Source organism: Emericellopsis cladophorae (assembly GCF_022114955.1).
Source record: "Emericellopsis cladophorae strain MUM 19.33 chromosome Unknown NODE_24_length_302009_cov_114_244240, whole genome shotgun sequence".
NCBI classification, from domain to species: domain Eukaryota; kingdom Fungi; phylum Ascomycota; class Sordariomycetes; order Hypocreales; family Bionectriaceae; genus Emericellopsis; species Emericellopsis cladophorae.
Window position 1 is genome coordinate 249,423 of NW_026250949.1, and position 23,516 is coordinate 272,938.

A 23,516-nucleotide genomic window follows, 5' to 3' on the forward strand; every position below is an offset into this window, starting at 1 on the left:
CTGCCTGACAATCCCATGTCCGTTTCTTCCGCTCAGCGTTTACAGCGACGCTTTGAGCACAGAAAAGGCGTCCTGGGCGCTGCCCTTGTAGCGCTTCTCCGCCGTCTTCCAGTTGATGACGTTCCAGATGTTCTCGACGTAGGCAGCCTTGCCATTCAGGTACTACACCAGTCAGTGTGTCACTCAGTCATCGGGCAGGCACTCACCTGCAGATAGTATGCGTGCTCCCACATGTCCACGCCCAAAATGGGGACTTCGCCAGAGACAACAGGATCCTGGTCCTTAGTTGTGACGATCCGGAGACCCTGCGAGTCCTTGACTAGCCAGCCCCAGCCGCTTCCCTGCAGCCCCAAGAGCGCCTTGTTAAATGTCGCCTTGAAGCTGTCGACGCTGCCCCATGTCTTGTCAATGGCGGCGACGAGGCTGGGCGCGCTGTCGGTCTTGGCTTCGGGAGAGTTGGCGGGTGCCAGGTTCTCCCAGAACAGCGAGTGGTTGATGTGGCCGCCGCCGTTGAACTTGATGGCCTGCTGGAGGGCAATCTGCTGGGGGATGTCGTTGGACGAGGACGCCGTCGAGTAGGACTTCAGGGCGTTGTTCAGGTTGGTGACATAGGTCTGGTGGTGCTTGCTGTGATGGAGCTCCATGATCTGGGCCGAGATGCTGGGCTCCAGGGCCTGAGTTGTCAGTAGCGGCTTCTACCTGAGGAGGCTCGTAAAAGGTGTGAAATACATTGTAGGCGTACGGCAGAGCCGGGAGGGAGTAGCTGCCGACAGACATGGTGATGGGTTCTGATTACTGCGGTTGAATGGATATTATCAAATTGATTGTTGAGAAGAGACAAGCTGTTGTGATGTGGGAGTGAAAGGCAGAAGAGGGGCACAGGCTTGGAGGGGAGCTCATGTAGGCAGAAGTAGGCACCTTCCTTACCTTATCCTGACACAAGCATTGCATCAGAGCGCATCGTCCAATGACGAGCGACTGGCGACTTCGCACAAAAGATGGAAAGTGTTAATGCTTCTAGAAATGGAAGGCCTTCTACCGATGTCGGCTGTACGGTGTTTCGTTGCTTAGAAGCGCGCTATGCTGTCGACAAATGTGTGGCTTGGCCCTCTGACAAACAGGATGTCATGGCATTACTCACTCCGCGAAGAATTGAGTTTCAATCACTTGAGAGCCCGGGTCTAACCAATCTTAAACAAGCGCGCCTTATGTATACATGCTCTCTCTCGTCGCGCAGTGACTACTAGTGGAGGCTGGCACACAACATGCTGGTCCTCTTCACGCGTGAAAGATCTTAGATGGCCACTGACCACCTCGACACCACCACCCACACTGACCGTGATGGAGATGTTACAGTCGATATGCCTCATCGGCTCTCGTGATCCCCCTCTCGAAATATCCTGATTACTCACCATCGCGAGCCATCTCTCGCATACCCCCTCAAACTTGCTCATCGAGCTCATTACCCGATTTGGAAGCGGACCCCTAGGAAGCGATGCGCTGATTGGCGACAACCGAGAGCGGGTAGCCCTCAAGGTCCTCCCCGGCCATCAAGGTGTGCCCAGCCAATCGTCACGTTCAGTCGAGGCGCGATATTGAGCAGAAGTGAGCATGTATCGGACAGTCTTCGCGTGAGGATCAGCAAGTCAACATCGCAATTCTACTAGCCAGCCTAAAATCATCATTCTCTCGGTATCAATATCATCACATTTGAAGCACGCACCCAACATTTTATCCTCTTCACAAGAACACTCTACGTCTTCGATACTACAAATCATGTGTGGACCAGACGACTCCGGCCGTCTCCGTGGAGGTGCCCTGGCCGTGTTGCTCCCCACGCAGACAGCAGTGGACCAGTGCACCGGGCTGAATGCCGACCTCTCCTTCTTCACACCGAGCAGTCAGCGCAGCAGCGAAGCAACCCACATTCAACTGACAATGGCAAACGCCGCGCCCCAACCGGGAACAGACGGTTTCTTCGTCATGGTGCAGTATGTAAGCCAGGAGCGTGGCTCACGTGGAGACGAGAAGACGTACTGACAAGACGTACTGACATGGCCAGCAATACTGGCGATCTACGGCAGAGTGCCTCAGAATGCGGCCTCATGTGTACGATACCACTCCAAAGCTCGGGGAAAATTTCGGCGCGGACACATGCAGAAATTGAGCTTCCTGCGCCACTGTCACTTACAGTGGGTGGTGACGGGATCATTGGCCGGCGGGTGTCCCTGTGTTGTCGCAACGACCTCGACGAGAAGACCATTGTCGCCGAAGGGATCGTGGGGTATAATTTCTCTGATCAGGTGCAGGCATCACTCTGAAAGGAAGGTGCCTTTAACCAGGGGCGTCACTCAAAGAACACGCGAGAGAAACAGTATCAAGGAGCCGTACCAGCGACTGGGGCGACACTTGGTTGCGACGCCAGAGCACTTCTGTAGGCAGGACATGCCATCCGACCACTACTGGAAGCAGCTGGGTTAGGTGGACATTTGTCACCCACACGGACGTGGTCCGTACCAAGCAGCCTACAGCATGGAAGCAAGTGTGCATATCAAGGCCCAGGGCCATATTCACCGTCTCTAGTCGAGTGAAATAGAGGCAAAAGTCGGATCGAATCATGGACGCGACCGGAGCGCACGCGTATTGCCGAGGCTTAAAGCTGAAATGTATTTAAATATTGTATTCTATTGACCAGTGCTATGGCCCATATCCTTTAACCGTCAATGGCGGGATCAAAGCCAGACACAGAGACACCAGCAGCCGCACGCAGTTTATTCGTGAACTCGTCATCAAGCTTGGGCCCTACGCCGCCATTCCACGTCTGCAGCATGGTGTCGCGGAGCCCGAAGCTAGGCCAGCCGTCCCAGCCGACGAGGGGCGCGCGATGAAAAGCACCAGTCGGGTTCTCCGGGTTGGCCTGGTCCTCGCCGTTGGCCACGCGGAAGCAGTGTGTGAGCCCACCGTCCTTGTGGTAGACGACGAGCGGGTGCTGGCCGTCAAAGAGGACGTTGTCGCCGCTTCTGTACCCCTGGTGGCACGAGGGCGCGACATAGATGACGTCCTCGCCGCGGGTGAAGACGACAATGTTCTCCCAGTCGTGCCGGTGGCCGCCGGTGAAGCTCTGCCCGACAGACTGGTCTTTTTCAAAGTAGTACTCGTACCTGGACAGTTATCAGTGTTGGACCGTGGGGCTATGACTGGGCGTGTCGACTTACATAATGGCACAGATGCCGTTATTGCAGCGCGAGCGAGAGTAGGCGTTGCTGTACTCGAGCTGAGGAGGGTCACGTCAGTCACCCTGAGGTGTGCCGGTCGGGCCCTTGCCGGGGTTGGTGTAGCCATCAGGGGAGATGGCCCCGGTGTTGTAGCAGCCCTGTGCTATGCGTTAGTATACAAGATTGACCAGGAGGCAGACTGCAAGGCTTACGTAGGGTCAAAGTCCAGGTAAGGCTAGTTAGAACTTGAGCTCAAGGTCGGATGCGCCCTCGGGAAGGGGGGTGATGATGTCGCGCTTGCTCTTGCGCTAGGTAGGCGAGGCAGAGATAAAGGCGGCAGCGCTGAGCAGTACGGTAGCTGACTTGAAGAGACTGGGCATCTCGGTATATGATGGAGGAGGGTATGAGCCGAAGAATGGTGAGGTGCAGAGGAGTTGTCTGGTTGATGGAATATTTCCGAATGCTCCTGGCGATCACACTCGGCACTTATACACGAGCCGACAAGCAATATGGCCAGGGGCCTCGCCAGACAGCGGACTTTGTAGTTGAGGCCGTCGTCAAAAAGGGCAGCTCATGTCGCTAAACAGCCGCATCACGAACCAGAGCAGTCATTACGTATGCGGGCCATCTGGTTGATATCACAAACGCAGACCTCAGAATGCGGAATTTGCACACAAATCCCATAGCATGGTATCCACGTATCATCGTCCTTCGTCAGCCGATGCCAAAAGAGGAGGGTCGAAGAGCTGAGGATCCGGGATCATTGCCACCCCACAGTTCCGCTAGAACAATTCGGTAGTTGATCGGCTGCGTACCGTCGGCCGTCCGTTGCTGCGCTGCGCTGCTCTGAGAGCCAATTGCTTGGGCCATGTGGGAGCCTAGAAAGGAACCAAGGATCTAGCTTCATTTATTTTGTGGTCGCAGGGGCTTGGAGCTTGAGGAACTGGAGGCGCAAGGCAGTATTAACGTACCGTAGCTCCCGCTACATGCATCCTCAACAAGCACAAAGCTCACGTCGGATAGTGCGTTCTTGGCGTCGCATAAAACTCCGACATATGGGAATCGCTACTCCGTAGCTCGCCCACATCGGTTCCAGCTTTCCAGGATCCGCAGCAATGTTACGCACATCCCACTAGTCTAGGGCGTTGCGAGACTTCGGGCTGCAAGATCCAAGAAGGACGCGCATGACGGAGGCCAAGCGAAGGAATGTGGGCAAAGAGTTATGGAAATTCCGAGAATTGTGTTCACGGCGGTACCTTTTGGCTTGGATTCCGTATAGTGTCCCCAGAAAGGCGGCGGCTCTCTCTCTAGGCTGAATGTCTCAGACTCAGACCTAACTTTTTAGGCTTGAGATAAGGATGCTCGCATCGGGGATTCGTCTTGGCTCTTGACATCAATGATTCACCGACAGCAGTGTGGGAGTGTCTCATCCGCAGAATAGCATGTCCTCGACCAGGTTGTGTGTTTCAAACAGTACTATGCCTAAAGCCCACTATCACAATGGATCTCACATTTCATGTACTATTTAGGAGAGGCGGCAGCCGTCCGTATTTCACATCCCCTAGCCCAGCGGAGTGCATGTCGTTCAGCTATGCGTAGCTCGACGGTTTGCCTATTGTAGTAAAGTACGTATAACACACCCAACATGGAGGGAACCCCAGAAAGAAACGCTACTCCTCGTTGACGATAGCGTCGGCAATCTTCTCCGCGAGAGCATAAACGGTCGACGACGGATGACCAGGGGGCAGCAGCGGGAAAGCACTCGCATCAACAACACGCAGACCCTCGACACCAAAGACGCGGGCCTTGCTATCAATGACGGCCATCGAGTCCACCTCCTTGCCCATCTTGCACGTGCACGCCGCATGCCACACTGTCATGAGCGACGAGCGCACGACATCCAGAATCTCCTCGTCTGTCTGGTTCTCGAGGCCAGGGTAGTCCTCCTTGTCACCGACGCGGATGGAGCGGAGCTCAGGCGTGTCCCAGACCTCACGCATGCGCCTGTACCAGGCAATGGCGACCTCTTGATCACCGGGGTGGGTGAGCCAGTTGGGGTTGATGCTGGGCGGGACAAGCGGGCTGTTGCTCTTGAGGGTCACGTTACCTCGCGAGAGGGGGGCGACCATGGCGCCGAGGTTGGTGGCATATTGCTTGCCGTCGAGCGGTTGCTGCAGTACGGGGAAGGCAAAGTCGCCGATCCAGCCGTTGCCAGAGATATGCTCGACTTCGGGCCAGTCGTCAGCAAACCAGGACAGCGCCTCGCGCGTGGCCTGGCTAAAGTCCTTGCGGTACTCCTCGGGGAGCTTCTCCCAGCCGAGAAACTCGACGACGTTGGAGCTGAGGGGACCCTGGGCTTTGAGGGAGTAGTCGAGGAGCGCATCAGCCAGCGCGACGGGTTCGTGTAGGGTTTTGTCGAGGGTGGGAAAGTCAACCTGGTACGAGGGGCCGAACAAGATGTGATCCCACATGTTCTGGCCGACACCCTCGAGAGCCTTGACGATGGGAATACCCTGCTCCTTCAGCGTGGCCTCGGGGCCAATTCCAGACAGCATGAGCAGCTGGGGCGACTTGAAAGCACCAGCGGAGACGATGACCTCCTTCTTGGCCTTGATCTTGTACGTGGGCAACGCACCGAGCATGCTCACCTCGACCGCGGTGGCCTTGTTGTTCTTGTCAAAGAGGATTTTTTTGGCCAGCGTCTGCGTGAAGACTTTGAGCTTCTTCTTGGCGCTAGACATTTTCGCCTTATACACGTACTGCGCGGACGAGCTGCGGGTTTGGTCCGATGCCCTGATGGTGGCTTGCGAATAGTGGTATCCCATCAGCCTGCCGCTGGCGAACCCGTCTGTTCGCTCCATGCCGACGGCCTCCAGACCCTTCTCGAGCCACGTGGCCCATGAAGACACCCAGTTGGTGTAGCCGACCTGGATGGGACCGCCGGTTCCGGGCTCTTGGAAGACATCTGTGTCGTAAACGGTCGTGACATTATCCCTGCGGATGTCGTTGTTGGGTTCTGTCAGGGTGACACTCTTCTCAAAGTAGGGCAAAAAGTTATCGAACCTGATCTCCGTCAGCCACAGACATTTATCGCAGTATTATCAGAAAGCACACTCACAGATAGCTGTCGTCGCCGACCAAATCAGCCCACTGGGCGTACGAGCCCTCCGATCCACGGTGATGGATCATGAAATTTAGCGCAGAGGATCCACCAATACATCTTCCTTGCGCGTAGTGCACCTCGCGGTTGTTCGCGCCGGCCTGGGGCTCCGTCAAGAACGACCAGTCGACGGTTGGCACGGTGTCGATCAGTTTCCCCCCGACGCCAAAGAAGGCTCCGGCCGGTGTCGAGCCAAGGACCGGCTTCCCAAGCTCGTAAAAGATGCCCGCCTCAATGATCGCGACAGAGAAACCAGCCTCGGCGAGACGGACACCAATCGCATTGCCAGCGGTTCCTCCGCCGACGACCACATAGTCGAATTCCTGGTCCACGCCGAGCAGACCTCCCACCTGGCCCAGCGTCCCCTCAACCAAACCACCGCCGGAAACAATCGTGCCAAGGGCATCCTCCAATGGATTGAGAATAGAACCAAGAAGTGGCCCTCCCCGTGCGACGTGGGCGTAGGAGAGGGCGGAAAGAAGCGACAAGAAACGAGTGGACATGGTGACAATCAATCAATCGTGTGGACAGTCGCTCACCAAGATGAAGGTGCAGCAATCTTCGATACAGGATCCCAAAGCCATCGAAGGCGCCATGAGGTTTTTATTAATAAAAGGGAGCGTGTTTGTTCGTCCCTAGCGTTCGATTCAGTCCGTTTCCCCGGTGCATGCAGCAGCCCCTGGATGCCGTTGAGATTGGCCGTCGGCATTGACAGCTCAATTGCCCCCTGTCCTGACTGAGACTCTGGCCAATTGGGGTTTACAGTTGAACAGCAACTCGGAGCTCGCTTGCGGTAAACGTGTGGTTCACTTTCATCTGCCGAGTTGAGGCTCAAGCTCTCAGCCTTGTAAGCTGCCCAGGTTTTATTCGAATCTGGACTCAAGGCGCCCCAACTGAACGTGCATCATTCACTCAATCTAGCAAACGATCTGTGGTCTACCTTGGATGATCAATACAGCTTATAGGCCTCTTGTCAGATGGAGAGTCCGCGCTGCAGCTCCTGGAACTTGGGTATCGCTAGACGTGACACGTCGAGTTTACTGCCGTCCAGCGGCACTTGTGAAGGATACAAAATGGCGAACAACTCGCCTGTTTTGGAAAATCTGTCCGCATCCTGGCTGGTTCATGTGCGCAAAGCGGAGCCTGATGCATTGCGGACGGGACTGGGGTGTCAGGGTGCCGGTCGGCCTTTGGTAGGCGAAGGAAGCGGCTCCTGTTCTGGTTCATGGCCGACAACGGGGCTCGGGCTCGGGGAATTTACGTCGCATCGGGACAGAGTTTCAACAGTTCGACGAGTTGATTCTTCGCTTGGGCTCTTAGGTGTCGGTTTTCGATCTCTTGTCAAAACTTGTTGTCGCACACGCGAGAATCCGACATGCTGCGTGGCAAAAGCCGGGGTCCCCGGACATCCAGCAGGGGAGCCCGGACTCTGGATTGCGATGCTGGCACAGGAACAAGCCTAAGATTGTGAGCAGCATTGGTTGAAAATTCCGAGAATGGCGTCAATCTGGTTTTTGTGCCCCCTTACCGGATGCCTGGAATCATTTGCGCCTCGGGCTATTAGTAGGGAGAGCGATCCGTCCCGTGGCTCATCATGATTAAGACCTGGATAGCGTACTAGAACTCAGTTCATTGAATTCTGATAAGAAACAGACGATCTAGTCTCGTAATCAGCTCCAACAAATTAGAAGGTATGAGTACGATCTCGTGAAATCGGTGCGTACTTTTGATCCAAGATGCCATGCTTCATCATCATTGGAAGCTCAGAACCACTTGCAGATACCAGGACAGACAGACCATAGTCCGAGCGAGAACTTGCAGATGACAACTCTTGATTTGAACCGTGCTTTCAATGTGCACTCTTGGCATATATTCAATATTTTAATACGGATCGTGTACTGCAGACAGACAGAGAGATCCGGCCGCACACACCTCGCCTCGTCTGAGCTGACTCAATCATCGATATTCAGTGAGCCTATCTATTGCCTTCTACAATTAGCTTATCCTGTTTCTGGCAATGAGCTGGACAATCACCCACCGCCACTCGAAAATGGTGAAATCCGCTTCCTCGGATGTGTAATAGGGCCCTATCCACTACAAAAAGGGGCGTTTGGTATACGGATTAGGATCCTGACGTCGATTGCGGAATGAAATCAAAGAAAAATAAAGACTGATCAAAGCTCAAAGAAGACTCATTCACGATTGATGGACAGCAAACCATCACTTGAGCCTCAGCCTTGGCTCCGTGGGCTGACGGAGTTTGCAGCCCTACGATGTGCAGCTGAAACAGTCGCCACCACAATGTGCGTAATGAAGCGCCTCACACAAGATCATTTTCGTCGACGAAGCCAGAACAATGCACCAAAACTTTTCATATTTGACAAGTCATCTTGTCATTCATAGATTTGACTGTGAGAACGCCCAAAACCCAAAATGCTATGCTCGTGAATATAATTATCGAAAATCCAGTGTGAGTCTAGTCGTAGGTGCATTCATCGTCGCAACCGTATTCATAGGAGGACATTATATAGCCATCGTAAATCAATCCGATGTCTTTGATGAAGGCTTTCGTATGATGTAAAAGAAGAAGACAGAGATGATATCAGGACAGGATAGTGTAGTCGTAAGAAAATCCTCCTCTGATAACATCATATTCCTGATAGGAAACATGTCGCCTGCTTCGATTACATGCACTGGAGTTCGGCGAGCATGCGCTGACGGGCCGAGGGCTGCGTCAACTTGTCAAAAGCGTTCTGCAGACCGCGCGTGGTTGAGTCGACCTTGTCCATGTCGAAGATGCTAAAGTGGTGGCCGGGGATCTCGAGCACCTTTGTGAACATCTTCGGGTCGTATGCGGACCAGCCGAGCATATCATCGTCCCGGAAGACGTCGATGGTGCTGAGCTCACCATCCTCGGTGGGGTAGTAGTCCCGTGCGCGGAGGAGGACGCACTTGGGGCGCTTGCCGGCAAGACGGCCCTCCCATGTGGGGGGTGTCCAGTCCTCGATCATGCGGACAGCCTCGGACATGGCGCGGAGGGACAGGATCTCGTTGCGAGACTTGCCCTCCTCGGAGAAGCTGATGGGCTTGGCCTCGCTGTCGGCGAGCTGGCGCTGGGCGTCGACACCAGTGTAGACAGAGTCGATCATGACCATGCCCACGACGTTGATCTTCTTGTCGTCGGCCAGCTCCTTGGCCACCTCGAGGGCGAGGAGACCACCGAGGGACCATCCGCCGATGAGGAGATCAACACTGCCGTCAAGCTTGCGGCGGCACTTGAAGTCCTTGCGCTTCACAGCGTCACGGATGTAGTCGGCGTACACCTTGCCCATCTCAGGGAGGCCACCGGGGAAGATGTCGCCGGAGAAGAAGTAGGGGTTCCTGATGCCGTACACATTGCGGTACAAGGAGCCGAGACAGTGGTAGGGATAGGTGGTGCCTCCACCGTCGTGGATGAGGACTGCCGTCGTCGAGGAGCAAGAGGGGCTGTTAGGGAAAGACCAGTCCTCGGGCTGGATGCGCTCAGGGTTGAACTCGTCCATTGTGTGATTTGGTAGTGTGTTCTGTAGTGATAGTCGTTGTTTCTTGTCGTAGAGACACAGTCGATGCTGCCCGACTTGTTCCAAATTTCTCGTCTATTAGGTAGGGAGAGTGATGCTCTTCAACCAGTGAAGAGGAAAATGATTAATCTGTTGAAATGAAAGATACTGCCGTGCTAACCAGAGCAATCGACAGTGAGAAAAAGAGGAAAGATGAGGAGATGAGAAGACTAATAGTCAAGGGAGAGACATTTCGACGAGATCGAGGGCATCGCCAGTTATAAGCTCCTGACACCGCGCATCATCGATGACAGAGCTGCTGGGATACGTGACGATCGTCCGTCAGCCTCTCCAAAAAGGAAGTCCGGACGTGCGCCACTTGAAGAGAGGTACCCAAGCAAGTACCGGAGCGGCGATGTACAAGAGTAGGTGATGAATGTTTGGCTTCCAAACTGACGATCATCCAATTGCAGCTCCGTGCACAGAAGCTCAAACAAGCATCCTTCATCCTCACGGTGGCGCCGCAGGATTTCAGGGTCCTACAGGGGTCCACACGAAGAAGTTAGGGTCAAGCCTTGCTCCAAGATATGAAGAAAAATACAAAAGGTTAAGGCTGAGCTGTGTGTTCCACCAAGTGAGCTTCTGGTTGTATTAGCACCACCGACTCCGTGCAGCGACGGAACAAAGACCACGGGAAGATTCAACCTTTGAAGTCGCCCAGTGCCGTCGAGGATGTTCAAATGTGTATGAAAGTCATTGAATTGAAAGGGATTTTCCACTTCACAGTAGCAGAAGCTCCAAAGTTTGGCCGTCATCGCCACGTCCTGCAGCTCCGCGTTGCTATTTACCTGCGGCGTGTCCGTGAGGGTGTGATGAAGTCATGCCAGGCTAACGCATGCGCAAGACGAAACCGCCCAGATGGACGCTGACCCTTGCAGCATCCCCAAGTTCAGGGTCGTCGCCTCTGACGCTGCCACGAGCTGGTCCCTCCAGCGCTGACATAAGTTGCACCGATCACCATCAGCCGCACCTATACGCGGCAAATGGCCCCATAAATCACACCCCCTTCGCGGCAATTGTGCAGTAGATCGCAAGCGCTGCTAGAAGCGCAATTCGAGGTACGTCAGTGAGTAATTGGTGACAGAATTGATAATCATGCTGAGCGCGCGTCTGATCTCGGACGACCCTCTGCTGACTGTCAATCCCATGCCATGACGGGCGTTTCAGATCATCGAATTGTTTGCCTCTGCCATGACCGCGTGCTCCAAAATTGGTTCCGGTGTCACAATGTCGTGGACCCTGAATCCTGAGCAGAGTGCCGTGCCTCTCGCCCTCCCAGCATTACTGTCCATCTCTTTCATAGAAGCTGATGCCTGAGGTAGCGGTGAATCTGATGGTTGATATCGTACATTGCTCAGCTGCATCCGACTTGAAGATACGGGACGAAGCACTGACCACCGATGGCCATGCATAATTGCCCTTCGGGACTCAACAGATGTTCCCATTACTCACCAGTGGCCTCTCAAAACATCTTGAGGAGGACACCAATCGATGATCAGCGAGGACCAAAATTGCACCCATCATGTTGATCAAACAAAGTGTCTGCAAAAATGTGACCAACGAGGTCTTCGTGGTCGCTTCTGATTGCAGATCGTCCGAATCTCGTGCAGAGGCTTTTGCCACATGAATTGTAACCAGACTGGTGCAGCCTACAGCTGACTCCACCATGAGTCGATGGTCCTCATCTCGGAATATTTGACGTCCATCTTGGTCGTAATCTCCTGTGTCCTAGGTCGGCACCGAAAAAATGCGCAGCTCGCTTCGGTTTTCCGAGATTCACACCTTGCTTGCTGCCAGGTATCCGTGTAGGCGCCACAGCAACTGGTGAATACTCACCATCCGCCGTCCTCCCTTCAGGACAACCAAGCCATGCTCGTCGAACAGGTGCGGTCTGCGTTCCTTCAACTTTGCCACTTCTGTCGTCCCCAGAAGCCAGTACAAATCATGCACGGCCATCTTGCTGCCATACTTGGCTCCATCAACATCAAAGGTCGCAAACTCGGACGTCGTTGATGACAACGCAGCGGCACTTGCGTCATCCACGGCGTGGCCGTCACTAGGAGCTTCGTTGTTTAGTAAACAGAGAATGCTTTCCCGTAAACGCACGTCTTTGATCTTGTCCCAATCAGACACTGACTCCATAAACTTAGTCTGGGGACCAAAGTTTTTGTCAGACCGCGCAAGGAGCGCGTCCACAACCACGCGCCGCATCTTGTCCAGCACAAAGTCGCCCATGTCATTTCGCCAGACGGTTTTGCCTTGCTTTGCTGACGTTGCTGTGCCACTTCGTCGACCTAAGATTCTGCCGTGCAGCTTTGTTTGTCGATCCACCTGTCCTACAACGTCTTTGCGACTGACCATGTACGCGGTAAGGGGTGCTCGCGGGGCACGATGATTGTCAGGGGCAGCTCTCGTCTCGTTTTTGTTTGCTTCCGCATCGTCACGGACCTCCACGGCGTCACCGTCTTCGGATTTTCGTCCTCCCTGAAACGATTGTTCGGCTCTTCCGTGTGGCTCTCCCTCTGCGAGGGTTTGCTCCCCCTCTTGCAAATGCTGCCCTGGGTCTCCGTCTGATCTAGACGTCGGGATCACACCTTGGAAGGCCGCTGGACCAGGAGCGAACCAAGCCTGTCCGGATTCTGGATGTTGGATGACTTCGAAGTCTTGAAGAAAGTACCGTGGTAGTGTGGCATTGGTCATCGAGCACACGCGCAACGGCTGCGCCAACGCTCTTGCTATATGCGAGTCAGAAAAATCTTTACCATGTCCAATAAGCCCTACCATATGGGTTTGATACCAGCTTCTTCCTGAACCGCCCAGAGACCGGCGCGCCAGCTGGCTTGCGTTCGCGCCGTCGCGATTTGATCCATGCGGGATCGAAGACAGGCGATATGGGAAGCTCCCCTGCCGGAGTCGATACCTTTTTCTGTTCTGGAATGACCTTTGTGTCCTCGTCAAGGCCGGCCTGGACTTGCTCGAGCAGAGCTTCGGGGGTCAACGTGGATCGATCATGCGATGCCCATCGCCTCGCTTGCCAGCTGCGCGTGGTCGGCAGCGCAGCCGTGCAGCGTTTCATCGCTCTGCAGACAGTATTCAAACACAATGTGCGTATTCGGATGCAATTGGGTGGAAAGTCTACGCGTTGGTAGCTTCGATGTTGTACAAGAGGTGATAATGGGCTTCTTTCAACTTTCCTCAAGATGGAACTTCTGCTGTGCGTGCTCCACCAGTAATTAAATGCGGGTCCTGAGTCACGTCACGACGCGGCGGCCCGACCTTCTCCAAACGTCGGCCATTGGAGCAGCTCTGCAACGTCCTACCATCCCCATGAGCTTCAACATGCGGCTACGCCCATCGTTACTCGCCCCGCTTAGGCGGACGGCGCCGCCTAGGTATGCCCGCTGCTTTGGACATTTTACCTCTGGGGGCTCCGCCAGCGCAGCACCTGCCATGAACATCCCCATGCCATATATCGAAGAGACAACGGTCGGTAGCGCGTTCGATTTGCGAAGACAGCCACTGACGATTGCAGGCGCAAGGACGAAGAACATGTACGACGACTTGCACGCTCGGGTATGTGGACCGACTGACTGGCGAATCACAGGGGACATATTCTCGAAATTACTACAAGAGCGCATCATCTGCGTCAATGGCGAGATCAACGACTATATGTCGGCATCTGTCGTCTCGCAGCTGCTCTGGCTAGAGTCTGACACCCCCGACAAACCGATCACCATGTATATCAATTCGCCAGGAGGATCTGTTACCTCTGGTATGTCAATGTGTCGGCACTCTATGCGTCGCGGGGGTCGTTGGCTAACTGTTCACAGGCATGGCCATCTACGATACTATGTCATATATCAAATCACCAGTGTCGACAGTTTGCGTGGGCGGCGCTGCATCGATGGCGGCTATCCTTCTTGCCGGCGGGGAGCCTGGCAAGCGCTGCGCCCTCCCGCACAGCAGCATCATGATCCATCAACCACTGGGTGGCACCCACGGTCAGGCTTCTGACATCCTCATCTACGCAAATCAGATCCAACGTATCCGCGAGCAATCGAATCGCATCATGCGACACCATCTTAACACCGCTAAGGGTTTCGAACGGTACTCCCTAGAGGAAATCAACGATCTGATGGAGCGGGACAAGTATCTGTCCACCGAGGAAGCGCTCGAGCTCGGTGTTATCGACGAGATATTCACCAAGAGAACTGATAAGGACGGCCCAGAGGGCGCGGGCAAGCAGGATCAGAGTAGGGCTGGCGAATCCAAGGGCAGCAGCCCCGTGGAATCACCATCGAAGCAATGAAGTTGTCCCTTTTGCCGTGTACCTGACGTCTCTCCGCAAGTCAAATCTGATAACCTGACATTTATAGCTTCCTCGAGGGGTTCGTTGGACCTACACTACTGGAGTCAGCCGTTGTGCGCAACGATGAAGGGTATTTTCCAAGCTGCGCTCAAGCCTCATAGCTCATCGCCTTGATCTGCAGCACATATATCTCTACAAGAAGTCCAAGATCATCGGTCGTAGTCGGCAAGCGCGGAAGCCGTGATAACAAAAGGATGGTGGCCCCGTTGTGCAAGGTGCAACCCCACATCCGGTGGGCCAAGCGCCGAAATCATCAGCAGTCGTGTAGACCTCTACTCCTCAAAGCCTTCTTCACAGTAATTCTAAAGGAGCTTCACAAATCTCAAACCATTTACCCACAACTCTACCTTTCCGTCGATTGCCTACATTCTCCGTGGCGGCAGCAATGAATCCCTCTCTAATACATTTGATCAACAACGTTTAAACAGAACACGTTGCAACTGTCATTTTGTTTCTGGTGGCGTAGGCGGACATGTAACTTTCTGACATGACTAGATGTACTCTGAGAGCTAATAGGTCACTTAAATTTCTTTCTTAACGTTGTGTCCTTCGCCACGTCATCAACTGAATTGACGTTGGTAGAAGTTGAGCAAATGTCCTGATGCCACTTGAAATTTGTATGGGAAAATGTTAACAACCACACAGGCATGAAGCAGACGGTACATCATGACAAGCAAAATTAAGAGCTTTACAATAGTCAAATGTGACCATTTCCACTGACTACTTCTGTGGAATGATACCTGGGCATGATATGTTGGCTATCTGGCATAGGGTAACATTTACGGACCTCGGCGAATACGTACAATCCACGCCTCCGACAATCCACGCCTCCGTCAACAGACGGTACTCAAGCTTACATCCATACACACCAGGCATTGGACAGAAACTCTGAAACAGCCGCCTCGGGCTACTGTTCTGGACGGAGAGCACTTCAGGCAGTCCAGTCAGCTCCTAGGCAAGTACCGTCGGTACGTAACGACATCAGCAGAGTACTCGCCACACAAAGCTCCCAGGGTCGGCCTGGAAGGCTGAAACACGATGCCCCTTGCCACGATCGAGAAACAAACAAATGTTTGACGTTTCAGGTTTTTTGAGGCTAAACCCTCTGACAGAAACAGTGCACGTGAGAAGACACACAGTTAACCTGCAAGGGCCGTCTAGCTTCGCGACAAATGGGTGCAGAATCACATGCTAACTGAGGCCAAGCAGTGTCTTTATCCGGTTGGTGTGATTGATGTGCAAATATGCTCCATCCTATGCCACGTTGCGCAACTGTAACCAGAAAATATTCCCGTTGATCATGGTCTTCATCGTGTTTATGCTGGCTGACTTCTGATCTGACCACAGACAGGCGATGGTCCAAGTCACCGTCCCTCGTCCCACTCCACCCACCGTCTTATTATCTCGTCCACATCTCGAACCCCTTTTCTCGAAGCGTCGACCTCGAACCACTCTCGATGCTCTCGGCCACAGGCGTCGCACGCCCCAGCGTCTGCTTTAAGACCGCGCCCTGCCAACTCAATGTGAACCAGTCGCTCAACCTTCTTGACATGCGGCGTAGTGCGGGGTGGCGCATCGAGCGGCGCGGTGGACGATGCGTAAGGATAGTACCGAAGTACCTCGACCTCCCTACCACATTGCCTCTGCCATTGGTTCATCCGGCGCTGAACGTTCGCTGCGCGCCCAATTTTGAGAACCATGGTCTTCTTGCCACTGCCGCGGGTGGTATCCGCGTAGGGCAGAACTGTATCACTGACGCGACGGTTTCGAGGTGATGGTGAGGGCGGGGCGAGCATCTGCCGCGCCGCGTCGACCGGCGCAGCCCGGGCACCTGCCTTGGCCTCTGGTGTCAACCAGAACATGTAGATATACCCAGGCTCTTCTGCTTCGGAATGTGGTTTGGCCAGTTCGGCCAGAATGGCCGACGCGGTAATGGTGTCCAAGTCATCCGGGATGAGGTCTTTTAATCTCGCGGTCTGTGAGATATTTGACTTTCGTGAGCTTTTGGCTGGCGATGCCGTGGACGCATTCAGGGTCTGCTTTGTCCTCCGCCCGGGGCTGGACATTTGCGAGTTCGCATGGTGCTGTTGTACTGGCTGTGGCTGCGGGCGAGGTGCTGGCGTCTTCTCTTCCAGAGGCATCTTGAAGCAGAAACAAAACTCCAGAGTTGGCTCTTTGGCCTTCTTGGGTGGTGGTCGGTATATCCTTGGATTTTTGGCAGGACCACCTTGCTTGTGCTGCTTCGTCTTCTTCCTCTTTTCCTTGTCCTGGAGATCCACCAGACCTAGGCGGTCAGCCAACGTATCGAGGCTCGTCCTGGGCCGCTCCTCCTCCAGAATGGGCGTGGCATTGGCGCGCGGTCCAGGACTGGAGTGCGCAGAGAAATTCGCTTGCTCTCGATGCTGCCAACAGTACAGGTTCTCATTTGCAGGATCGTCGCGACGGCGCGAGGGTGGTTGTAGCGTCCTGCCGGCGGTAGCGAGAGGCCTTCGACAAGGTCGACCGGACGCAGTAAGTCCACGACATGTCGATGCGGGGTTTTTGGAATCATTGCGGTTGAGGAGCGATTCTGGAGTGTTTGCTACGAAAGGCATGCTTGCAGCCGTGTCCTTTGTCGGTTGTCGAGTCTTGTCGCTATCGTGAACGCATTGCGGATTCGGTCTAGTCTGGCGGTCAAGAGAGAGAGGAGCAAATTCACAACCTCGGCGCGACCACTATGACCAATCATTGATTCCTTGCAAAGACAGCTTCGCTGCCCTGCTTTTGTGTGTACTTCACATTGCGAGAGGTGTCACGCAGCGTGAATGGGAGAGGCTGGGGATGGATGGGTTCGAGGTCTTGGACCCGCCTTGTTGTCCCTGCAGATGTGGCTGAGTGAGGCGGATTTGCCAGCGCCCGTGGCGCAGCTACAATATTCCAACAGTCAACAATAGGGGCTCACGGCGAACATTGAACTTTGGCGTGTGAATATTGGGAAACCCCCAGCCATTTTTCCGCGCCGCGCCCATCAATGATTGAGCCCAAGGCGTGGGATAAAAAGAAATTTATGTTAGACTGGTTCGTTCGCCAGCTTTGAAGCTTCCTCATCCGCGTTGGGTCTCCAGGCCCCTTGAGACAAGAAGCCAGGCCGTCGCTACTTTGAAGGGGCTTGGCGTTTAGCGCCAGTCCCTTGTACCTTAGACTAGCACGCCAATTCATTCTAAACTTCGGAGACCGACTGCTGGGGGTTTTGGCTGGACAATTGTGGTTAGCACCATGATTCACCAACATCCTGCAGGCCACACGTCTATAGGCGCCTCGGCTAACGTAGCCTTTCCATAGGCTGTACAAGCGGCAACTATATTTCAAGATCCAATATCCGAACTTCAGTCTAGGTGGGACAGTATGCAGTGGTGTCTCATCCCCTGAAGACTTGAAAAGGCCAGGCATGTCCCGATCCAGTTTTTATGAGAGGGTACAATTCACTTATAGCCCGAATGAATTTTGTCAGCTTTCTTCGCCCTCTGGAAGATTAATAGTGCCGGCTAATTCTTCTCTTAAATCGTACACTGAACTACCATTGGTGTAGCGTTGAGCTATCTGAGGCGGACGTGGCTCTGGAAGGCTGTTTTAGCTTCAAGCTGTTGAAACCAAATTGTAGTGCATACAACATTGTTCTTTGGGTTGTGTCAGCATTGGTCCTTATAACGCACGTATTCTCCTTAACCCTGAGCACCGAGTTCCAAGCTTCCCTGGAACATTCTTCTCGCCGTATACAATACGCCAGCTTCCAATTTTCGGTCCATACCATTTAGACGTCCGTCACTATACCTTCGTCATCCCTTGCATTCTTCTCTTTCTTCCCTCCACCCGAATAAACTCGTCGAATTCACTCGTGTCCAGCACAAACAGCAGAATGTCGCCACAACAACAGCCAAAGGTCGCTGAGAACATGGTCGATATCAATTCCTTCGGACCTGCAGCGCGGATTCGTGAGGCCGCCCTCCACAACACGTTCGATGCCTCATCAGAGGAAGAACTGGGCAGGACCGTGCACACGAGCACGGGCAGGGAGTCTGAGCCTGGGGCGAAAGACCAGATGTCCTGGCTTACACTTTGCTTTATACTCGTTGCAGAGCTCCTGGGCATCGGTATTACTGCGATGCCTAACATCATTGCCACTTGGGGCATTGCCAGTGGGCTTGGGGTGCTCATTCTGACAGCCCTCTCGAGTCTGCTGACTTCGATCTGGGCGTGCAAGTATCTTTTGCAACATCCTGATATCCGCTCTATGGGAGATGTTGCTGTTTCTATGTGTCCGAGCTTGGCCCGAGTGGCACGAACGGCAGCTTCGATTATGATCGTATTGTTGTATCTGGTGAGTGTGCTTCCTTGGCTGTAGAGATGAATCGAGACTAAGTAAAGTCTTCTATCGCTAACAGTCTCACAGTCTACGCACTTGTGTGTCAATATCAGCATCGCAGAGACATAGTTTGCCGGCGTGGAGCTCCCCAGCAATGTCCGACCTGGTTTGATCATTCTGGCTCCATTTCTTGTCATTTGTTCTTCCCTGACAGCCCTGAGGAGTCCGCAACGTCTGGCTCAGCTTGGGATTTTCACGGGCGGATGCGTTGTGTTGTTTGCCATCACAATCACCGCTCTCCTGTCACAGGCTCAAGTACCGGACTATGGAAAACAGCAAGGTCCACACACCACAACGGCCGTCTACCCGTGGTATAACCAGGAAACGAGTCGGGATGCCAAGTTGGTTGCGGTTCTGAAGCTTGTCTTCATCTATCTCGTGCAGACAACGATCCCTTCCTTGATGCCACAGATGAGGAAGCCTGAGTACGACCTCTTTTCCACGGGCTGAATGACATAGCTGACCAAGGTTTTAGGCAATTTTGGAAGTCATTATACGTTACATTCGCTATTTTGACTTTCGTCCTCGGTGGATTCGGTGTGATTGTCTGCACGATCTTGATGCAGCGTGGAATGCGGCTCCCTTCGCCTGTCTGGGAAATCCTTCCTCGAAGCATGGCCAAGGTGCATCTGCAATTCTCCTCCTCCCTAGCACTGTGCAAGCAGTGATTTACTGCATGCTCATCGTGCATTTCATCCACCAGAATGGGATTGCCACGTCCTTGGCCCAGAGGTTTCACCTAGGACCGAGAGTATCCCATGGGATTGTATCCGGTATGAACCTTGTCTTGTTCTGAGCGCCGCTGATCTAGAAAAAAAGCTGACATCGTCCCAGGGATTTCTTTGGATATTGGCTGGAGCTGTTGCCATCCTAGTGCCGCAATTCAAATCACGTAAGTACCCCCAAGCCCACTGAGGGTCATGTTGAAATAACACGCTTAGTGCTCGCGATTAGTGGCGCAATCTTTGGCGGTATATTCGTGTATCTCATCTAGTCAGTTTGTCACGCACAAATGCACTTTGGCAATTTGGGTAATTGGCGCGAGGCAGGTACATTTCCGCTGTTGTCGAGGCTGCCGAGGCTCCTCTTGCTTTTGGTTGCGTTGGCTATGATGTGTGTTTGCTTCTGGGGTTGTGGTCCAACGGGCGCAGAGTTCGTGGTTTCGACAACAGCTTTAGCATGGAGTCCGATTAGATACACGTCAACCAAGGGAGAACATTCTGGGTAAGCAGTCAATTAGCGTGGGAGAGCTAACTACCCTCATCGGAACGCCTTTGATATCCGCAACGGGGTGACCTTACGCCGTCTATTTCGCTGTCGTATTGATGTTACCTTCCAAGCCAAACGACTCAAGCACGTCGTGGACTGGCGCTTGTGATTCGATCAAACCCACGCTAATCGCGCATGAGGCATAATCATGAAGCCGCGACGTCTGCAGTCGTTGGCGCTTCAGGGGTCGCAAAACAGAAATTTATTATGGGTATGAGGGGATGAATCGTGAAGTCGCCAAACGTCAGTCGTGGTTCGACGTTTCGGCCCCAATCTTTTGATCCTCTCGGATGACGTCGCGGTGGAGCTGAATGAGGCATATGCGTCTATCCCCTGTCAGAATTCTGCATTAGTACATAGATATACATCAAAACGTGCAACCTCTTATCGCGGTCTGCCCCTCGGTGCCCCTCCAAAAGTTTACTGGCGATCATCTTCAGGAACTGATGTTGCAACGTCAAACCCTCTGTTTTTGAACTTCATTTTGAATTTTGAGAGTCAATCGCTACCATGGATTACGATACCAAGACACGTACGTGCTGTGTCATCCTTTGGCAGAGCAGAATTTAACAAATCACAGCTCAGTCCATCACCTCGGACGTCAACTCGTTCGCGAACGACTCGGTTCGCAACCGCTGGCCTGTCATTCTCGTGAGTAGCTTGTCTCAAGACTCCAACACAAACTGACAGACGCAGACACAAGCCATCGATGATGTTCACCGCACCGTGAACACGCTCGAGAACCCTGAGGCTCAGGCCGAGGGCAAGAAGATCATCGAGGAGCTCGGCACCCTCAAGTACGAGGTGTTGCACGACCGCAAGCTCACGTAGGTCAACATCACTTCATTGGCAGCCGGGAAACTTTCTAACATGTTCCGCAGACCAATCGTCAACGACGAGTACCCCGAGGAGGTCGAGGCCTACAACAGGGAGATCGAGCAGCGTGGTAACCCATCATGGCTCGACGTGCCATGGCTGTTCTCCGAGTGCTACATGTACAGGTAGGTCCTCATTCGCATGTTTTCACATTATATCAAGTACTTACAGTCCAAAGACGCATTAGCACCTTCTTCAGTCTCTCGACCCACTGGAAGGATTACGATATCTTCGCCCGCCAGAAGATGGACACCTTCCGTACCTCGCGCAAGGCTGTCCTCGAGCTCGCCACCCGCTACAGGGAGCTCGTCAACCAGCTTGCCGCTGACAAGAACGCCACCCACGACATTGAGGCTGAGAAGCTCCTCTTTGCCGAGTTCTTCGAGATCTGTCTTTGGGGCAACGCCACTGACCTGTCCCTCCTGACCAACCTCACCTACGAGGATATCCAGAAGCTTCAGGGCTCCGAGGCGCGTAAGAACGCCGAGAAGAACATCCTGATCAACAACCTCCCCCAGGCCTACGAGCTCCTCAAGAAGGCCCAGCAGGACGGCCAGACTGAGCGACGCGTTGACATTGTCCTCGACAACGCGGGCTTTGAGCTGTACGTCGATCTGATTCTCGCTGGCTTCCTTCTCGCATCTGGCCTAGCTACCCAGATCGTCCTCCGTCCCAAGTCCATCCCTTGGTTCGTCTCGGATGTTCTGCCTAGCGACTTCAGCGCCCTGCTCAACGCCATCTCTGACCCCAAGACCTTCTTTGAGACCCCGTCCGACGAAGAGAAGTTGCAGGACAAGACTCCCGCGCCGCTGGCCGGTACCGAGGAGGATGACCTGAAATTTGTCTTCCAGCACTGGGCGCAGGCTCACGCCGATGGTCAGCTGATCATGCGCCCTCACCGCTACTGGACCCGTGGCGGCAGCTTCTGGCGTCTCCCCAAGGAGGCCCCTGAGTTGCATGAGGACCTCAAGCCCGCTCAGCTTGTCATCTTCAAGGGTGATCTGAACTACCGCAAGCTGACTGGCGATGTGAGTGCCACTGATATATCGTTATGACTACATTTGACTAACATTCTCAGGCTCACTGGGATACCACCACACCATTCACCGAGGCTATTGGTCCTCTCGGCCCCGGCTCTGGCGTCAACGTTCTGTCGCTACGCACATGCAAGGCCGACGTCGTCGTGGGCCTCAAGCCTGGCCAGGACGAGGAGCTCAAGGCCCTCAACGGCCAGGACCCCAACGACAAGGCCAGGAAGTGGGCGTGGTACGGAAAGTGGGCTGTTGTGTGCTTGTCGCAAGGAAACTAAGCAAGCATTGTGTGAAGATCTAAACCTGGGTATGATAGACTTATAGACTTTTGACGACATGAAATGAAGGATACGATACAATTCCCATATTTGTCTTGCCTAGCTGTGAAGGTATGCGACAATGACTCCAGGAGGACCAATCCGTGCAGTCTCTATCGCACCAAGACAGCAGGTGTACGAAGACGGCGCTGGAATGGGGACGAGTAAGGAAAGAAAATCAAGTTCTGCAATGAACGGGAGTTGCCGAGGTAGAGATCTTCAAGGGGAATGGGAATCGCCAAACCAGTGGTCTTGTATTCCCTGGAACTGAACCTTTGCCGCAACATCTACTTCACCTGAGCATACTTGATATGCATCGCATTTAGTACTACCTTAGCCAGCTCCGGGTGCTTCATAACACATTTTGAACCCTAGGAGGTTTCAATTCCCTCTTCAAAGAAGCGTAAGGTATTCTGCTCACTCTTGACTTTCATTTATTCTTGTTTTTTGTCCAGCCGGGGCCTTGGATGGGCGAGGATTGCCAAAGCTCAAACCCTGAAGTTCATCAACAAGATAGGATATTGCGATTAGCAACACGAAAGGTAACGGCGAATTCGGGTCTCCCAGCTATAAGCGACTTCCAGCGCGCTGCCGTATTCGAATTGCCAACATGCACGGGGCAAACGTCGTCAATCGCTTTCCACCACCACGTCTGATGTAATTGAACTACAACAGTCTCATGAATTTTGATCAATGCATGAGAAAGGAGTGGCTCACATATGCCCTCGAACTTTGACGATTGAAAGGTTTCTGAAAGCCCAAGCACAAAATATGCCGGAGCCTCTAGCTGATCTCGGCTCAATGTCGCCAATATGGGCAGGCCCCCGGGGTCGGACGAGGTCAACGTGATCAGATGATGATGACCCCGGGGACCCAGGAGATCAATTAAAGGCAATTTATCATGAGCATACGCGGTCTGGGAAAATAGTCTTGGGATGAAATCCGGTCACCTGCAGTATCACGTAGTCAGTGCTGCAGAATGTTTGGCCCCAGCTTGTTGGTTCCTCACTTTTCCTTCAACAGTGCGTAAACACCGCGAACCAATTAACCTGTCGCCACCTCCCTAGGTTCAGAATTGAGCCATTTCAGGGTGGCTGATGCAGACCTTCCAAGAAGAAACGCTTGGGCTTTGCTGACCGTTTCTGGGCATCATGTTCCGTCTAATGAGCGCACATTATTTGCCAAGGGCAACAGGTCCCAGAATACAATCTGCCACAAGGCTTCCAGCTTGTCTGCTTCGACTCAAGTACGCAACTGGTTTCCCAAGGTACATTTCAA

At 53.6% G+C, this 23,516-nt stretch overlaps 8 protein-coding genes across 8 annotated transcripts; 3 read left to right on the top strand and 5 right to left on the bottom strand.

Annotated features, from left to right (window-relative positions):
- Window positions 1-39: 39 nt before the first annotated feature.
- On the bottom strand, window positions 40-777 carry J7T54_002569 (uncharacterized protein; the record flags this gene model as incomplete). The annotated part of the gene is made up of 3 exons (XM_051506732.1): window positions 40-162; window positions 207-674; window positions 730-777. The coding sequence occupies 3 exons, from the start codon at window positions 775-777 to the stop codon at window positions 40-42; spliced, it is 639 nt and encodes a 212-aa protein (XP_051362069.1).
- A 999-nt stretch (window positions 778-1,776) lies between these two features.
- On the top strand, window positions 1,777-2,040 carry J7T54_002570 (uncharacterized protein; the record flags this gene model as incomplete). The annotated part of the gene is made up of 1 exon (XM_051506733.1): window positions 1,777-2,040. One exon carries the CDS (start codon window positions 1,777-1,779, stop codon window positions 2,038-2,040), a length of 264 nt encoding a protein of 87 aa, XP_051362070.1.
- A 2,845-nt stretch (window positions 2,041-4,885) lies between these two features.
- Window positions 4,886-6,878, bottom strand: J7T54_002572 (GMC oxidoreductase; the record flags this gene model as incomplete). The annotated part of the gene is made up of 2 exons (XM_051506734.1): window positions 4,886-6,278; window positions 6,334-6,878. 2 exons carry the CDS (start codon window positions 6,876-6,878, stop codon window positions 4,886-4,888), a joined length of 1,938 nt encoding a protein of 645 aa, XP_051362071.1.
- Window positions 6,879-9,059: 2,181 nt separating this feature from the next.
- Window positions 9,060-9,917, bottom strand: J7T54_002573 (uncharacterized protein; the record flags this gene model as incomplete). The annotated part of the gene is made up of 1 exon (XM_051506735.1): window positions 9,060-9,917. The coding sequence occupies one exon, from the start codon at window positions 9,915-9,917 to the stop codon at window positions 9,060-9,062; it is 858 nt and encodes a 285-aa protein (XP_051362072.1).
- Window positions 9,918-11,623: 1,706 nt separating this feature from the next.
- Window positions 11,624-13,050, bottom strand: J7T54_002574 (uncharacterized protein; the record flags this gene model as incomplete). The annotated part of the gene is made up of 5 exons (XM_051506736.1): window positions 11,624-11,695; window positions 11,811-12,030; window positions 12,112-12,258; window positions 12,333-12,549; window positions 12,756-13,050. The coding sequence occupies 5 exons, from the start codon at window positions 13,048-13,050 to the stop codon at window positions 11,624-11,626; spliced, it is 951 nt and encodes a 316-aa protein (XP_051362073.1).
- Window positions 13,051-13,211: 161 nt separating this feature from the next.
- Window positions 13,212-14,283, top strand: J7T54_002575 (uncharacterized protein; the record flags this gene model as incomplete). Its single annotated transcript, XM_051506738.1, has 4 exons — window positions 13,212-13,460; window positions 13,507-13,525; window positions 13,579-13,746; window positions 13,805-14,283. 4 exons carry the CDS (start codon window positions 13,212-13,214, stop codon window positions 14,281-14,283), a joined length of 915 nt encoding a protein of 304 aa, XP_051362074.1.
- Window positions 14,284-15,707: 1,424 nt separating this feature from the next.
- On the bottom strand, window positions 15,708-16,937 carry J7T54_002576 (uncharacterized protein; the record flags this gene model as incomplete). Its single annotated transcript, XM_051506739.1, has 1 exon — window positions 15,708-16,937. The coding sequence occupies one exon, from the start codon at window positions 16,935-16,937 to the stop codon at window positions 15,708-15,710; it is 1,230 nt and encodes a 409-aa protein (XP_051362075.1).
- Window positions 16,938-20,524: 3,587 nt separating this feature from the next.
- On the top strand, window positions 20,525-22,199 carry J7T54_002577 (uncharacterized protein; the record flags this gene model as incomplete). The annotated part of the gene is made up of 6 exons (XM_051506740.1): window positions 20,525-20,546; window positions 20,595-20,665; window positions 20,711-20,841; window positions 20,896-21,015; window positions 21,069-21,918; window positions 21,969-22,199. 6 exons carry the CDS (start codon window positions 20,525-20,527, stop codon window positions 22,197-22,199), a joined length of 1,425 nt encoding a protein of 474 aa, XP_051362076.1.
- Window positions 22,200-23,516: the final 1,317 nt, after the last annotated feature.